Source organism: Arabidopsis thaliana, chromosome 3 (assembly GCF_000001735.4).
Source record: "Arabidopsis thaliana chromosome 3, partial sequence".
Taxonomy (NCBI): Eukaryota; Viridiplantae; Streptophyta; class Magnoliopsida; order Brassicales; family Brassicaceae; genus Arabidopsis; species Arabidopsis thaliana.
In genome coordinates, this window is record NC_003074.8 from 2476008 (window position 1) to 2492035 (window position 16028).

The 16028-nt window shown below is 38.6% G+C and overlaps 5 protein-coding genes across 19 annotated transcripts; 4 read left to right on the forward strand and 1 right to left on the reverse strand.

The window, feature by feature from the left end:
* The first annotated feature begins 298 nt into the window (after nucleotides 1–298).
* Nucleotides 299–2708, forward strand: AT3G07760 (Sterile alpha motif (SAM) domain-containing protein). 11 transcript variants are annotated; one of them, NM_001337737.1, is made up of 5 exons: nucleotides 366–569; nucleotides 708–769; nucleotides 1534–1726; nucleotides 1810–1961; nucleotides 2382–2708. In NM_001337737.1, the coding sequence occupies exons 2-4, from the start codon at nucleotides 716–718 to the stop codon at nucleotides 1938–1940; spliced, it is 378 nt and encodes a 125-aa protein (NP_001327341.1). In that variant the 5' UTR covers nucleotides 366–569; nucleotides 708–715; the 3' UTR covers nucleotides 1941–1961; nucleotides 2382–2708. The 11 variants fall into 11 exon arrangements, with proteins under 11 accessions (NP_001327335.1, NP_566319.1, NP_001327338.1 ...); NM_001337740.1 differs by having other exon boundaries at nucleotides 387–569; nucleotides 708–1434; nucleotides 2382–2704; NM_001337736.1 differs by lacking the exon at nucleotides 2382–2708 and having other exon boundaries at nucleotides 299–569; nucleotides 708–1434; nucleotides 1810–2377.
* A 171-nt stretch (nucleotides 2709–2879) lies between these two features.
* On the forward strand, nucleotides 2880–8275 carry Hsp89.1 (HEAT SHOCK PROTEIN 89.1). 3 transcript variants are annotated; one of them, NM_001337742.1, is made up of 21 exons: nucleotides 2880–3057; nucleotides 3537–3711; nucleotides 3849–4046; nucleotides 4136–4209; nucleotides 4309–4434; nucleotides 4536–4629; nucleotides 4710–4793; nucleotides 4892–5035; nucleotides 5141–5254; nucleotides 5372–5431; nucleotides 5570–5644; nucleotides 5713–5817; nucleotides 5941–6081; nucleotides 6178–6270; nucleotides 6373–6450; nucleotides 6578–6832; nucleotides 6937–7039; nucleotides 7130–7304; nucleotides 7392–7497; nucleotides 7595–7684; nucleotides 7787–8224. In NM_001337742.1, exons 2-21 carry the CDS (start codon nucleotides 3604–3606, stop codon nucleotides 7961–7963), a joined length of 2400 nt encoding a protein of 799 aa, NP_001319498.1. In that variant the 5' UTR covers nucleotides 2880–3057; nucleotides 3537–3603; the 3' UTR covers nucleotides 7964–8224. The 3 variants fall into 3 exon arrangements, with proteins under 3 accessions (NP_001319498.1, NP_001326027.1, NP_187434.2); NM_001337743.1 differs by having other exon boundaries at nucleotides 2896–3057; nucleotides 3542–3711; nucleotides 7787–8187; NM_111656.4 differs by lacking the exon at nucleotides 2880–3057 and having other exon boundaries at nucleotides 3263–3711; nucleotides 7787–8275.
* A 171-nt stretch (nucleotides 8276–8446) lies between these two features.
* On the forward strand, nucleotides 8447–11119 carry OBE1 (potyvirus VPg interacting protein (DUF1423)). Of its 3 annotated transcripts, none has more exons than NM_001337744.1 (3): nucleotides 8447–9001; nucleotides 9087–10186; nucleotides 10259–11119. In NM_001337744.1, the coding sequence occupies exons 1-3, from the start codon at nucleotides 8979–8981 to the stop codon at nucleotides 10867–10869; spliced, it is 1734 nt and encodes a 577-aa protein (NP_001326895.1). In that variant the 5' UTR covers nucleotides 8447–8978; the 3' UTR covers nucleotides 10870–11119. The 3 variants fall into 3 exon arrangements, with proteins under 3 accessions (NP_001326895.1, NP_001326896.1, NP_566320.1); NM_001337745.1 differs by having other exon boundaries at nucleotides 8447–8747; NM_111657.4 differs by having other exon boundaries at nucleotides 8447–8535.
* A 186-nt stretch (nucleotides 11120–11305) lies between these two features.
* On the forward strand, nucleotides 11306–13379 carry AT3G07790 (DGCR14-like protein). The gene has a single exon (NM_111658.4). The coding sequence runs from the start codon at nucleotides 11484–11486 to the stop codon at nucleotides 13008–13010; it is 1527 nt and encodes a 508-aa protein (NP_187436.1). The 5' UTR covers nucleotides 11306–11483; the 3' UTR covers nucleotides 13011–13379.
* On the reverse strand, nucleotides 13380–15173 carry TK1a (Thymidine kinase). The gene is made up of 4 exons (NM_111659.4): nucleotides 14750–15173; nucleotides 14521–14665; nucleotides 14308–14429; nucleotides 13380–14207 (listed from the first exon to the last, which is right to left on the reverse strand). The coding sequence occupies exons 1-4, from the start codon at nucleotides 14926–14928 to the stop codon at nucleotides 13937–13939; spliced, it is 717 nt and encodes a 238-aa protein (NP_187437.1). The 5' UTR covers nucleotides 14929–15173; the 3' UTR covers nucleotides 13380–13936.
* Between the last annotated feature and the right edge of the window lie 855 nt (nucleotides 15174–16028).

Genomic DNA, 16028 nt, shown 5'->3' on the forward strand with positions numbered 1-16028 from the left:
TTGGAAAAGAAAATGAAACTAAATTGATTGACTAAAGTGATTTTTTCTTTTCTTATTGGCCACTAACTCTTATTTTGTTTTCATTATGGAAAAAGAGTCAAACCTAATCAAATATATTTAGTCTATGATTTACCCTAATAAAATATACACAAAAAAATTGATAACTACAGTACTTAAAGGTTTTTAACTGTAAAAGTTAATTTTGACAGTAAAAATATTTATTTCTAAAAATAAAATAAAAAAAAAAAGAGAAAAAGATTTAATAGCAAAAATGGTCGTGGTACGGAGAGACGGTGGCGCGTGGAGGCGGGAGAGGAGCGTGGAGGAAAAGAAAAAGAGCCAAAAGAGAGGAAAAAAGCAAACACTTTCACTTGGTGGACCCATTTGTCCCTCCCCCAGACTCTCTCTTCTCATCTCTCTCTCTCTCTCTCTCTTCAAACCCTAAAAATTCACGCATTTTGGCACAGTTAAGTTCGCTGAATCCCGTTCCTCTTCCTCTGTCTCTCTCCCCAAGAAAATCACTCAGATCAAAGCTCAAATTTCGGATCTCACAGCTGTCGCTTCGGTAGGTATTTCCTCTTCTTTTCCCCCCCTTTCTCTTCTCCTGTTTCGTTTTCGATTTGGATTACACGAAATTCATGTGATATGTTGCTTCTTTGGGTTTTGTAAAATGATTGCTGGTGAATTGTATTGGGAATTTTGTGCAGAGGAAAGGATGACCAGAGAACATCCTCCCGAGCCTCTTGATTTCTTCATCTGGACTGTTGAGGTATATTCAATCAATCATTCCTTCTTTATAAGCCTTTCATGATGATCACTTCTTCAATTCGCATGTTTCTTGGAATTGAGCTCTTCATTATTAGACTTGTTGGTTGCAGAATCATGTTTATTAAATTATTCAGCCTATTTTTGATCTGAATTCAGCCTATTTAACCAGTTACAGGGTTGATTTGATATTTCTTCAGGTATGACCCTAGTTTGCCTTAGGCTTGTTCTTGTTGTTTGATCCAATTACACTGATTGATTTAGTTTACTATGTTACTTATTTTTTTTGCTCTTTTGGTACTCTGCTTGTTATTACAAGAATAAATCTCACCTTAATGATTGCAATTACATCAGGCAAGCTCGAATTTGACGCACCTCTAGCTATTGAAGTTCCATTAGTGGTCATTTAGTTTACTATGTTACTTGTCGCTCTAGTCCAAGGAATCTGTGTTTGTTGATGTACATATACTCCGGAAGTGGTTTTACCTCAGGGTGTGTAGACTGCAGAGTGATGTTCGCATATGTCACTTGTTGATTTGCTCTTCAGAAAAGGTTGAATATTGGATGAAGATTAGTTGATGAAAACTCGATAACCTGTGCCTGATACCAAAAATAGTTAAGAGTTAGTCCACTCATATGGAGAAGCTGGAGGTTGTGTGTTGCTGAATGGTTTTGTTCTATCAGATGCTATTATGGATTTTCTTAGTTATGCTCGTGTGTAATGGCGAGCATCTTGTAGATGAGAAGCTTTGTTCTTTTTTTCTTCAGGATGTTGGGTCTTGGCTCGAGGAGATAAACCTTGGGGGCTACCGCCAGATTTTCAAAGAAAATGGTGTCAATGGAGAATATCTAGAAAGCATGTCTGTGTTTACTACCGAGCAGATCCTTCACTTCATAAGGAGGCATCACATGAAGTGGGGAGACTTCATCACCCTCTGTAAAGAACTCAGAAGGATTAAAGGTACTCTATCGTTCTCTCTATAACTCTCAGCTTAAGTTGTTGCAGGAATTTAACTATGGAAAGAAATGTCTTTTTTTTTACAGTGGCTTGCTTGAAAGGTGAGCAGAGAGTTAGACGGCCATGGTGGGCACCGTCTTGTCTATCCGTAGTCTTTGTTAAGGCAGCCAAACGCAACCGACAGTCTCGTGTTGTATCTCTCAAGCTTGAATCTTGACATTACACTTTGGCTGTTTATGTACGTACTTGTCTCTCTTCTCTTCTCTTGTTTTCTTTTCCTTTTTTTTTTTTTTTGGTTTGGGTTTGTTTGTGGCACATGCACTAGGAAGAAACAAACTCAAGTCAAAAAAGCTGTTTGGCTTGGTGAAATCTTGCAAGCGGGAAAAAAATTATGCGTTTTGTACTTTGGTGGTGTATACAAAGCTTGCTCTCAGATGTTTAATATATGGCTTGTGCAATCTTTATGTGACAGATAATAGTGTGACGAATCCAAAGTAGTAATTTGATTATATGTAATGTGGAAACCGATTGAAACCCAGGCGATATTGAGAACGTAGTAATTTGATTATATATGTTATATGTTCCAATGATTTTGGACACTAATAAAATTATTTAGGTCACAAATTTAAAAACTCTATCGGTGGTTAAACATTTTCAGAGATAGCGTCCATTCAAACATTTTCGTGGTGCAAATTTTCGGAGAAATATGGTAGAGATTTGGCGTATAGCTCATCTCATGTTCCTCTTTGGAGATTAGTACGTTTAGTACCCTATCCTCTTGGACGAAATCTCTTATCGAGTATCGAGTCCACTTTATCTTCACAGAAGTGAGTAAGTGACAAACAATGGGAAGCGACCACAACTTCTAAGAGAAAATAGATATTTTATACATTCTTTCTTACAATTTTTTTGCAGTTGAATTTATCATCTACAAAGTGTAAAATTATGGATTGAGCAATGCAATTTTTAGAAGAAACAATTAATGGACAGAGATATAAAGTTTTGTAAAAATCTTTAAAATTAATAATTATCTTTGAGGTTTTTACAAGTTTATTATATGTCCCTTTCCATTATTTATTTTTTTCGTTATTGACATTGCTTACATACAGTCCATTATTTTAAGTTTCTCTTAATTTTATTTTATTTATTAGATACACACTTATGTGATACATATTGATATCATCTTTACCAAAAATCTTGAGCTTAGCCACCAACATAAAGTTTTGACAATAACTCGTCATCGGATTTTTCCTCAGTCTATCAAACCTTATCAAGTCTAGTCGTCTAGAAGGGGAAGACATGTTCAAACGGGGAATCAGATTTATCGTCGTTATGTGAGTTTATTTTATTCCATATATGGTTTCTCGCTCGATACGTTTGATGGTACAATTCATCATGCGTATTCTCACTTCAACTTTAATCGAAGCCTTGTTCATATTGTATAATCAACCGTTGATACGTGTCACCGCATCTGGACATATCACATTTTTTGTTGGATTTCTTATACTCACCCCTTTCGTGATCCGATCAAATAATAAAACTGTGTTTTTGGTACATGTTCTTGTTGGGATAGCGTTTGTATGTTGGTTTATTTTCGTGTTAGTTATCTTCTTCATTGCATACATTCTAAAGCAATATGATTTCTTATACAAGCCAATAAGGTTTTAATCAGGATTATCCTTAATTAATGTATTCATACTTACCGTTCACAAAATAATTATGAGAAAACCAAATACCGGAATTACCCTTCAAATCCAGAAGCTTCGGCTTTGGCCTAAAAACCCTACTAAACCCCAATCGTCTCTCTTCTTAGCTCAGAGTGCTACCGAAATCAAAATCCACCATTCTTTTCTCTTCCGAGATTTTAGAAGTTTGCGACGATGATCAGGCTCTCTAAGCGCTCCGTCTCTACCCTCCTACGCTCCGGTAACCAAAGCTTCCGTATCGCCGCCGCAGCTTCCACCTCCCGTTCTTCCCCATCTGCCACGGTATTCATTTCAATTTCCTTCATCTATCCCTCGCTTTGGGTTTTGGTTTCTCGGTTCAGTGGCCAATTGGCTTTCGTATGATAGGCGAAGAGAATTGATTGGATTACTTACAGTGTCACTATTTTCCCCCCTTTTAGGATGTCAAGAGAAGTGACACTGAATCGAGATGGTACTCATCTTTAACCAATGGACAATCTAAGAATAGTGGGTCATTTGCTCAATTGAACATGAAAACCAATTGGTTTATGGGATACCGGAACGAATCCAGTGCAGCAGCATCAGATTCTTCCTCACAAGCTCCTCCACCGGCTGAGAAATTCGAGTATCAAGCTGAAGTACGTACGATCTGTGTGTTTAGATGATTTCTTGTTTTGTGATCAATTTTGTGTGTGTCCTCGTCACTAATGTTTGAAACAAATGGCAGGTTAGTCGCCTCATGGACCTTATTGTCAACAGCTTATACAGCAATAAGGAGGTGTTTCTTCGGGAGCTTATTAGGTATCGTATTATTCTCTATCTTTTTTTGTTTCGTAATGGTTTTTGTGTAACGGACTCATATTTAGTAATCTATATTTTACTTGATTTGTTGTTCAACAGTAATGCAAGTGATGCATTGGATAAGCTTCGTTATTTGAGCGTTACCAACCCTGAGCTCTCAAAAGATGCTCCTGATCTTGATATACGTATCTATGCAGACAAGGAGAATGGAATCATAACTCTCACGTATGACTTATTAGTTTCTGATTTAAATGTATAAATTTCGTTTTGAGCAAATGGTTAGTAGATAATAATATGCTGTCAATGCTTTTTTCCCACTTTGTCAGTGATTCTGGTATTGGTATGACACGGCAAGAATTAGTTGACTGTCTTGGGACTATTGCTCAAAGTGGAACCGCCAAGTTCATGAAAGCTCTAAAGGTCTTACTGGTTTCTCTGATACTATTGCTTCTCTTTCATGGAATCACTTGATCAACTAAGCATTGTTGTAACATTTTCAGGATAGCAAGGATGCAGGTGGTGACAACAATTTAATTGGTCAATTTGGTGTAGGGTTCTATTCAGCATTTTTGGTTGCAGATCGGGTAAGTTCTTATGTTGTGATGTCTGCAGATTCCTTTATTGATATACTCACCTCTCCACCAATTCAATACCATAATTCACATCTATCTATCTTTTGAAGGTAATTGTGTCAACCAAGAGCCCTAAGTCTGATAAACAATATGTATGGGAAGGAGAAGCAAATTCAAGCAGTTTTACCATTCAGGAAGATACTGACCCACAATCTCTCATTCCTAGAGGAACTCGTATTACTTTGCATCTTAAGGTTCGTTATGCTTTGATATTTAATTTGTAGATCAATTCTGAGTATTTGTTCCTTCAGAAGACATGACATACTAAATTATCTCTATTATTTCTTTCCCCAATACAGCAAGAAGCCAAAAACTTTGCAGATCCTGAGCGGATTCAGAAGCTCGTGAAAAACTATTCCCAGTTTGTTTCTTTCCCTATTTACACTTGGCAGGAAAAAGGATACACAAAAGAGGTATGATCACCAGAGTTAGCAGATTTGTGAACTTAAACATATGTACTTTTGTGTCAGATGCAACTAATATTCTTACCTTATTAACTGGCTTTGTATATTTGGCTCTCTCTCTTGCAGGTTGAGGTTGAAGATGATCCAACTGAAACAAAAAAAGATGACCAAGATGACCAAACTGAGGTATATATACCTGCGTCTCTTTACCTGTTCTAAGAAATACCTTGATCAGCTTCTGGAAATATCTTAATCAGCATCAGAAGATAGCTAGATGTGTAAGAAAAGTTGGCTTAGGGTTGGGGACTATTTTTCTTGTAACAGAAAAAGAAGAAGACCAAGAAGGTTGTTGAGAGATACTGGGATTGGGAGCTTACAAATGAGACACAACCGATTTGGGTAAGGACTTGTCAATGTATCTTGAGTGCACTCTGAATCAATTTAACAGTGTATTTTATTTATTGCAGCTGCGTAACCCTAAGGAGGTGACAACAGCAGAATACAATGAGTTTTACAGAAAAGCTTTCAATGAGTATTTGGACCCATTGGCTTCATCCCATTTCACGACAGAGGTATTTTCAAAGGAACACATTTATTGAATTGGATATTTCCATTAAACAGCCGAATTAGATCGTCTTTGTTAGACGATCCACTGAAATATAATGCTCTTTGATTCTCTTGTTGGCAATGCTCAGGGCGAAGTCGAGTTTAGGTCTATCCTATATGTGCCACCTGTTTCACCATCGGGGAAGGATGACATAGTCAATCAAAAGACAAAGAACATAAGGCTCTATGTTAAACGAGTTTTCATTTCAGATGACTTTGATGGGGAGCTGGTGAGAAAAGTTTCTTTTGGTGTGGTTCAAATTTCTTTCAAGAAACCTCTGTCTTTCTAATTATATTGATATCATTTTTGTGGTGTTTGTGGCCAGTTTCCTCGGTACTTGAGCTTTGTTAAAGGTGTTGTGGACTCGCATGATCTCCCACTTAATGTATCACGTGAGATTCTTCAAGAAAGTCGCATAGTAAGCGCTCATATCCAATTCGTATGCAAAGCCTTTATGATATATGTTTTGTTTTAAGTGCAATGCTATGTTAAGCTTACGATTTTGTATTGTGTCTCCAAGGTGCGGATCATGAAGAAACGTCTAGTGAGGAAGGCTTTTGATATGATTTTGGGTATATCCTTGAGTGAAAACAGAGAAGTATGTTTCATAACTCTTGTTCCCCTAAGCTTACAGTTTAACCTTTTTTAATTCCCTTTAGAAATCACTGCTACGTTCTGGTGATGATTTTCCTGACGAATGAGAATGGCATTGTTAACCTATACAGGACTATGAGAAGTTTTGGGATAATTTTGGCAAACACTTGAAATTAGGGTGCATCGAAGACCGTGAAAACCACAAGCGTATAGCTCCACTGCTTCGATTTTTCTCCTCCCAGAGTGAGAATGACATGATCAGCTTGGATGAGTATGTTGAGAACATGAAACCTGAACAGAAAGCCATATACTTCATTGCTTCTGACAGCATTACAAGTGCTAAGAATGCACCTTTCCTCGAAAAGATGCTGGAGAAAGGACTTGAAGTATGTGTTGTTCTTCTGAATGGGGCCTCGTTTTGTTCTTCCTTGCAAATATTCCTATTAACTCAGAGGTGATTGACATGTATTTCTTTGTATTGTGAACGTAGGTACTATATTTGGTAGAGCCTATTGATGAAGTTGCCGTACAGAGTTTAAAAGCTTATAAGGAGAAGGATTTTGTAGATATCAGCAAGGAAGACTTGGATCTAGGCAAGTGCCTGATGTAATTCCTTGATTTAGCATGTCAGGTAATCACTTATGTATAATAACAAATTCTGGCTTTGATCTTTGTATTGACAGGAGACAAGAACGAGGAGAAAGAGGCAGCAGTGAAAAAAGAGTTTGGACAGACTTGTGACTGGATAAAGAAACGATTGGGTGACAAGGTTGCCAGTGTTCAAATTTCCAACCGTCTTAGTTCTTCCCCCTGTGTTCTTGTATCTGGTAAATTTGGTTGGTCAGCCAATATGGAGAGGTAAGATCTGACCTTTTTCTTAAGCAAGGATTTCCGTTCTCCTTTTTTGCCCCTGGTGAACTAACACAGAATATGTTATCTGGACAGGCTAATGAAGGCACAATCAACTGGTGACACAATAAGCCTCGACTACATGAAAGGGAGAAGAGTGTTTGAGATCAATCCCGACCACTCAATTATCAAGAACATAAATGTGAAGTCACCATTCATCATAACTTGTACCTGGCTATTATAATTAAATCTAGGAGCCGCTTTTTGAGCTTGGCTTGTTTTTTTCTTGCACCCTGCAGGCTGCTTACAATAGTAACCCAAATGACGAAGATGCAATGAGAGCCATAGATCTTATGTATGACGCAGCACTAGTTTCTAGTGGGTTCACGGTGAGTCCTATTCTACATTAACATTCTTAACTTTTTGTTGTCTCTAGAATTGAAATAAAGTAAATACTGGTAAAACTTAATTGTTGTTTCTCAAAACTACAGCCCGATAATCCAGCAGAGCTGGGTGGGAAGATATATGAGATGATGGATGTAGCTCTTTCCGGGAAATGGTCAAGCCCTGAGGTGCAGCCGCAGCAACAGCAGATGGCACATTCTCACGATGCAGAGACGTTTGAAGCTGAAGTGGTTGAACCAGTCGAAGTGGATGGGAAGAAATGAACACAAGCCTAATGTTTTATGTCCCTGCTACGATTCTCATCATATTCTTCTTCTTTTATTAGTAGTAGCAGTAAAAGTAGAACCCCAAAACTCAGAACAATAGGCAATGAGCGAATGATAATCTCTATTTATGTTGGAGAGATTAATAATTGATTGAGCTTGTTTTTGTTCCAGTTTGTGTTGATCCTCCTCGGTATAATTTTAATAACCGTTAAGAAAAATTCAGTTGGGGTGTTTTTGGAAAGATTTTTCGAGTTTTATCTAACAAAACTAAAATTTTGGGACATATGGTAATTTTTAATTAAATAGAGGGATGTTGTTATCGTACGAATTGGGTTGGTTTAAAACTTTGTTTGGACAGATTCGACTCAAACGTTGAACGCGTTTAAAAAAGTCAACAAAAGTCGAAGGTTACCGGCTGGTCAGGTTAACCGTTAGAGATTAATGAACTGGCAGCTGTATGTCTTTTTTATAGTTCTGTCTTAACAGGCAAAAAAGTGTTTAATTTATCTTTCCTTTGGGTTTCTCACGGAGTCACGGTTCCTCGTTCGTCCTCTCCCGTCGTCTCTCCGGTGAGTCCTTAATTTTCCGGCGGTCTTTTTCCCTTTCTCGTCTGTTTGGTGCTTTCTTTATGTCTGAGGCGAATACAGCAAAACGTATCTGTTTTGGTTGTTGAGTTCGAGGCTGGTCCTGAAAATTCGGTGACAAAAAGAGTCAATAACTCTCGTGATCGAGTTGGATGCGTTGTTTTGAGGGTTGATTCAGTTTATGACTATGTATTTTGGTACTTGCAAGATTTTCTGATTTTATGAAGATTCGTGTTTGACTTTTATAGCGTATAATCTACGGGGCAAACAGATTCGAGCAACTTGTTTTTTTCTAGCGCTTGTTTTGTGTTTACTCTGTCATGTGTTTGTATTTTTTGAGCTTCCACTAGTGATTAATCATCTCAGCTCAATTTGAACATAGGAGATGTAGTTTTTATCTGTCGGTGGATTTCTAGGGATTTTGCAAAATGTTTTGGGCTTTCCTGAATTAGTATGTGATTTGGTCGTAAAGTATTTTAGGGATTTATGTGTTCCTTGGGGTGAATCTGACATTGACATTATCTTGGTGTCTGCAGCACTAAATTGATGGGCACATCATCTGGGTCCAATCTTCCTCACCAGATGCTACCTCCACGTCAGCAACTACAAACATCTCTTTCGCTTGTATCTTCAGATCCCCACTTGTCACGGTCTAATTCTGGCATTGTGCGTGAATCACCAGCTGAAAGTGCTAGCTCTCAAGAAACTTGGCCAACCTCAAAATCTATTATGGGAAGGAAGACAGATAGCGGAAAGACAGGGCCTGACTCTCATGATCAACATGTGATCCGCCATGTTTCCATTGCTGATAAGGTATCGCTACGGGACATAGCTAGAGAGAGACTTGACATAGTCGCTGAGAGAATGCATCGATTACCAGAAGAATATCTCGAGGAGTTAAAGAATGGTCTTAAGGCTATCCTTGAAGGAAATGGTGCGCAGCCTATAGATGAGTTTATGTTTCTGCAGAAGTTTGTCCAGACGAGATCTGATTTAACTTCAAAGACACTTGTCAGGGCTCACCGAGTGCAGCTTGAAGTTCTTGTGGTTATAAACACTGGTATCCAAGCATTCTTGCACCCAAACATCAATCTCTCTCAGTCATCACTCATCGAGATCTTTGTGTACAAGAGATGCAGAAACATAGCTTGCCAAAACGAACTCCCGGCTGATGGTTGTCCCTGTGAGATATGCGCTAATAGGAAAGGCTTCTGCAACCTGTGCATGTGTGTGATATGTAACAAGTTTGACTTTGCAGTCAACACATGCCGCTGGATTGGCTGCGACGTGTGTTCTCATTGGACTCATACGGATTGTGCTATTAGGGATGGGGAGATTTCGATGGGAGTTTCTCCCAAGAGCGTATCTGGGATGGGAGAAATGCTGTTCAAGTGTCGAGCGTGCAACCATACTTCTGAATTGCTGGGGTGGGTGAAAGATGTGTTTCAGCACTGTGCACCAAACTGGGATAGGGAATCTTTAATGAAGGAACTTGACTTCGTTAGTAGGATTTTCCGTGGAAGCGAAGATACAAGAGGCCGGAAACTCTTCTGGAAGTGTGAGGAGCTTATGGAGAAGATTAAAGGTGGACTGGCTGAAGCAACAGCGGCCAAGTTGATACTCATGTTTTTCCAAGGTAAGCCCACTCGCTATTGTTATATGATAAGGGTTTACTCTTTATAGACCTAACCATGTTTTGTGTATGAAGAAATTGAATTGGACTCTCCAAAGAGCCTTGAAAGCGGAGAAGGTGGGGGTACGATAGCACCTCAAGATGCATGCAACCGAATTGCTGAAGTTGTAAAGGAAACACTGAGGAAAATGGAGATAGTGGGTGAGGAAAAGACGAGGATGTACAAGAAAGCGCGAATGGGGCTTGAGGAATGCGAGAGAGAGGTAGAAGAGAAAGCAAAGCAAGTGGCGGAACTGCAGATGGAGAGGCAGAAGAAGAAACAACAGATAGAAGAGGTGGAGAGGATAGTGAGGCTGAAGCAAGCAGAGGCAGAGATGTTTCAGTTAAAAGCAAACGAGGCAAAAGTGGAAGCAGAGAGATTGGAAAGGATTGTGAAAGCGAAAAAGGAGAAAACAGAAGAGGAATACGCAAGTAACTATTTGAAACTGAGGCTGAGCGAGGCGGAGGCAGAGAAAGAGTATCTGTTTGAAAAGATAAAAGAGCAGGAAAGTGGTGGGAATGGTGGTGAAGCGTCACAAGCAGTGATGTACTCAAAGATCAGAGAAATGCTGCATGGATACAATGCATCGTCGCCAAGGGTAGATCCAAGATCAAACCAGCGAAATCCTTTCAGATCCAATCCTTAGATGTTTGTATTGTCTCTCTTTGTTTGTATTAAAAAAAAAATCCGAATCAATTAAGGTTGGATTTGTGTGTGAAGTATTGTGGTCTTTGTATTCAAATTTTGCACATGATCGTCTATGTTGGGCCATAATGTTATGCAAGCTTTGACACAGAGTGTTGCCAAAATCTCGATACTTATTCACTCGGATTTAGAGAATTGTGGATTTCGCTAATGGAGGGAGATCCATGTTACCTTAAATAGTTTATATTTGAGCCAACATGAGAGCCAAAGAACATCGCCACCGACTTTAAAAAGAAAATATTTTGCCCAAATGGATATTACAGAGTAGTTATTTGCAATAACGTCCTCATGTTTGGGTTATAATAACGATTTGATTTCTTACGGGGTATAAAGCAAAAGGAATCAAAACGTTTGGGGAAATAATGTAATATTCTGGAAACAAAACGCGTATAATCGGATTGATAAGGAATATTATATCATCGCCGATGCAATCATCGACCATCGTTTTGTTTTCCTGTCTACCCAAAAACAAACCCTAGTGTCCGAATTCTCGACAAAATTCATCGGCTCCAAATTCCATTCGTGCTTTTTGAATTCGCGTTCTTCTGATTCAAGATGTTTCTTTCACCTGGTCATTCTCCTCGTCAGATTTCTTCTCCATCGCCGTCTTCTTATTCCGATGATACCCTCCGATCAACGCCTCGCAGTTCTTCCTCGGAGATCATTCCTCGAAACCCTAGAAAACGGATGAGAGTTCTCGATGAGGACGCTTATGTTGAAGCAATCGAGAAGATCATCGAGCGTGATTACTTTCCAGATATAACTAAGCTTAGGGATCGGCTCGATTGGATCCAAGCGGTGAAAACCCGTGACCCGATTCAAATCCGAGATGCCCAGTTGAAGATTATCGAGAGGCGTGGAAAGAAGGCGAATCATCATGTTGGAGATACCGAGGGTAAAACTCAAACTCCTGGATCTACTTTTCTGAGAAATTTCACTCCTTTAGATGAATTTGATGGTAAAACCCCTAGAACTCCTGGAGTATCTGGTAGAGAATTTCATGGTGTTGAAGTAGATGCTGGTGATGGAGATGAAGATATAGATCTTAATTTGTCCCTAGATGAGTTCTTTAGGAGATATACTAGTGAGGATAACGAGAGCTTTTCGAAGATTCTTGAGAAGGTAAATAGGAAGAAGAAGGAGAAGTATGGCTTTCTCCTTGAAGGTGAAAAGGAGGATGGTAAATCTATTGAGGATGTGAAGAGAGATAGGATTACAGATGGGTATGGTACATCTGATCAGCCACCGAGTACTTTAGAAGGATGGAAATATACGGCGAAGAATCTTCTGATGTACCATCCAGCTGATCGGGGTGAGGCGCCTTTAACTGAGGCGGAAAGGGCAGTGAGATTACTTGGATTGACTAAGGAGATAGTTAAAGGGAACACTCGTTTTCATGGTAAGACTATGGATTCTAGGCCAAGAGAAGATGGTTCTGTTGAGATTCTCTACACTCCAATCGCAGGTTCTTCCCCGATGCATATCTCAGGTAGGGACAGAGACAAGTCTAAAAGGTATGATCTTGATGATCTAAGGAAAACACCGAATCCTTTCTATGTGGAATCAGATAAGAGGGCAGACAATGGGTATAGTTTTGTTAGAACGCCTTCTCCTGCTCCAGGTCTTGATGAATCACCCTTTATAACATGGGGTGAGATTGATGGGACACCAATGCGATTAGATCTTGAGGATACACCTATTGATATTGGTGGTAGTGCTGATGGACCGCACTATAACATTCCATCTGCACCTCCTAGAGATGTAAGGGCACATTCATTATCAAGGGATGCATCGCGAAAACTTAGAGAGAGATCGAATAGTATGTTTAAGAAACCTCCGTTGCCATCTCCTCATCGAAGTGGAAGTGCAAGTCCGAATGTTAGGACTCTTTCACCCGCTGCTCAGAAGTTTTTCAGAAAGGCAATAGCTAAATCATCTTCTACTGTTGATGAGAGCCTTCGTGCAAGTTATCGTGGAGCAAGTCCTCGTGGAGCAAGTCCTGGTGCTGTGACTCCTAAGAGTGTGAGAAGTATTTCAAGATTTGGCAAAGATGGGACCAGCTCAGAGACAAGGTCGCCTTGATGGTGCCAATGTTATGGTTATCTGTTGTTGAATGCTTTGGTGCTCACATAGGCAACAAAGTTACTTCTTCTTGTACCAATTACTGATATGACAGATTTTAAATGGAATGCTATCTATCTTCGCATTTGTAATTTTGACTTCCACATCTTCTCTTTTCTCTTAGCTCCCAGGCTACGCACTTCAATATTACAACATCAGCACAATATCCTCAAGTGTAAAATTTGGTGTTTAAGCTTTATCTGTAGATTCTCTATATTTTAGTTCCTTTTGTGTGATTCATGCTTTTTAAGAGGTGTCATCCTCGAGATTGTTCTCTCTTCAATCTCAGGTTTCCCTCAGAGTTTGGAATTGCTTGGATGTTAATTAATCATTAATGTTTATGTATCCTTACATTAAGATCTGGAGACAGAACCGACTGCAACAAGAGTTTCAATATTCACAGCAGCATGAAGTAGACGTAGATGTCAAGATCTATGGTCTCGGTCCAAAGAGTGATTCGAGATTCACAACAGTGGAGACACCTCTAGCATCAATAGTTTGCTCCCTAGAGATACCTTTCAGTGATGAAGGTGGATCAAGAAAACAGTGCTTCTTAAACCAGAGCAATGCAACAATGGAAGAATGCGAATCCACAAGTATCAAATCCAGGATCTGATGAAAGAAATGCTTCTGTCACAAAACAACCTCTCATACGCAACATTGTAAGTCCAACTCGAAAAACTAAGTGGTCTTGGAAAATGAAGAGTATGAAACATGGACCAGAGGCTGTAGAGAAAGCATCAAACTTATATTTATATACAATGAACATCACAAGTGTATTTCAAAGACAACATTAAGGATAAACCAGACCAGTAAAGAAACCAAACAACCAAAAAAGAAAGAAAACTTCACCATAACATATGTTGCTTGTTCCATATCATTTATAGTTAGATTGTAGCAGCAACACAGGATTCAGCTCTAGCCTTGTCAGAATCTTCCAAGACTTTCTTAGAGGCTTTAATAACAATATGATTAGTGATGTAATGCTTGCGACAAACAGGCATATAGACATCAGCTCCACCAATAAGCTCAGTTCTGGTGTCACAATTCTTTCTTAAAGTGAAGAAAGCTTTATGTCCACAGACCTCACACCTTGCAGTTAGCTTAGTCACAGAATCAGCTATTGGTATAATGTCAAGTACAGCCCCAAAACTCCTCCTGCACATAGAGAGATCAATTCCACATTTTACAGTCAACAAAATTGTTAAACATTGAAGTAAAATATCAAAATCACAGCTTTGGTACTAGGATGAAGCACCTTAAATAGTCACCATCTAGGCCAGCAACGATCACAATTTTACCATCATCATCAGCGACTTTGCAGCAAAACTCATAAAGATCTCCAAAGAACTGAGCCTCATCAATACCAATCACATCAAGCTGCCAATCATTTTAAGAGAAAAACACAAATTCAATACAGATCCTTCACAATTAAGACCCGAAACACCAAATAGAGCATCGAATTTATTACCTTGTTATAAGCATCTAGTCCGAATTTCTCAGGAAATGACATGAGATCTGGAAGAGCCCAGCAAGGGAATCCAATTCCATCATGTGTCACCACCGAATCTTTTGCGTATCTCGTATCCTTACTCGATTTCAGCATCGCAACACTTCTGCTTAACCAAAACACGAAATTAAGAAATTTACGGAGATAGATCTAACAATTAAAATCTACGGAGATAGAAAATAAACTGTACCTTCCGTCGCTGATCTCTGACTTGATTCGGCGAAGGAGAGAGGTCGATTTCCCAGAAAACATAGGACCCATGATAACATGAACAGCACCTGACCCACGACGTTCCAGATCGGAGAGAAAATCTCCGGTGACGTCACTGTCGAGGGTTTTGATCAAAAAGGAAGCTTTGAGAGTCGCCATGGCAGAGACTTGAGAAGAAAAGATGGTTTGTAGATGAAAAAAGGGAGAAGGGTTCAATTTGCTTGTGGTTTTAGGTAGCGATGGTGAATAGCTTGTTGAAGATATATATACGCGGACATCCAGAAGTTGAACAAGGAAGAAAATTGCTGGAGAAGATTTGTCAAAGATAAGGGTTTGAAATTTTGAATGGGAGGTTTTTTCAAAAAAATTACATCTTTGGAGGGAAACAGTTTTTTAGAGCGAATCTTTTTATTTTACCTCTCTCTTTTCATAAAGCGGAACACTATAAACGGAATTTAAAAAAAAAAAAACTGATTTTCTATTGGCTTATTTTTTTTAATTAATTTCCTTAATGTATAGATCATATGAAATTTTTAAACATGTGTGTTTAGGCTTTGCAAACACATTATTTAAGAGAATGATAAATATTTTTAAAAAATATATCCACATAAAATGGTACTGGTTTTTGGTCATATATTCCACTAATGTTTTTTAGAATTATTGTTTAAATTAGAAAGTCGTAAATTCGTAATATTCGAGAAAACAACTTTCTCACTTGGGTTTTTATCCTACAAACCCATCATTTTGTGTGTGTGCTTTTGAATGTGGGCTTAAACCCAAAACCCTGAGGCTTTTTTTGGCCCTGAGATGAACATGTTCACAACCTTCTTCAAGTGTTCCAATACATACACGTTCATTGCTTTTTCGTAGTTGCAATTTTTATTTAATTTTTCGTATGTAGTTGCACACCTTCATGTCTAAAGCTACAAATTGTTGAAATGTTTTTTCCGATCACCTCAATTAATGTACAATCGTAGCTCGTTGTATTCCTAAAACCGAACTAGAATACATTTTCATCGCCAGGTTATTACAAGTTAAATCAATTTGATCAAAATTCAAACATAGATAAAATGTACACCAGTAGGTTAAAACTAAACCAAACGTACACAACAAGCCTAAATTATCCAAACAACAACAACTCTCAGTTTTGCTTTAAAAATTCTGTGAATAAGACATCCTTAATTGCAAATTTATTTTTAATTACTTCTTTTTAAAAAACTTTTAGTGGCACCATCCTAATTAGTAATTACTTTCTATAT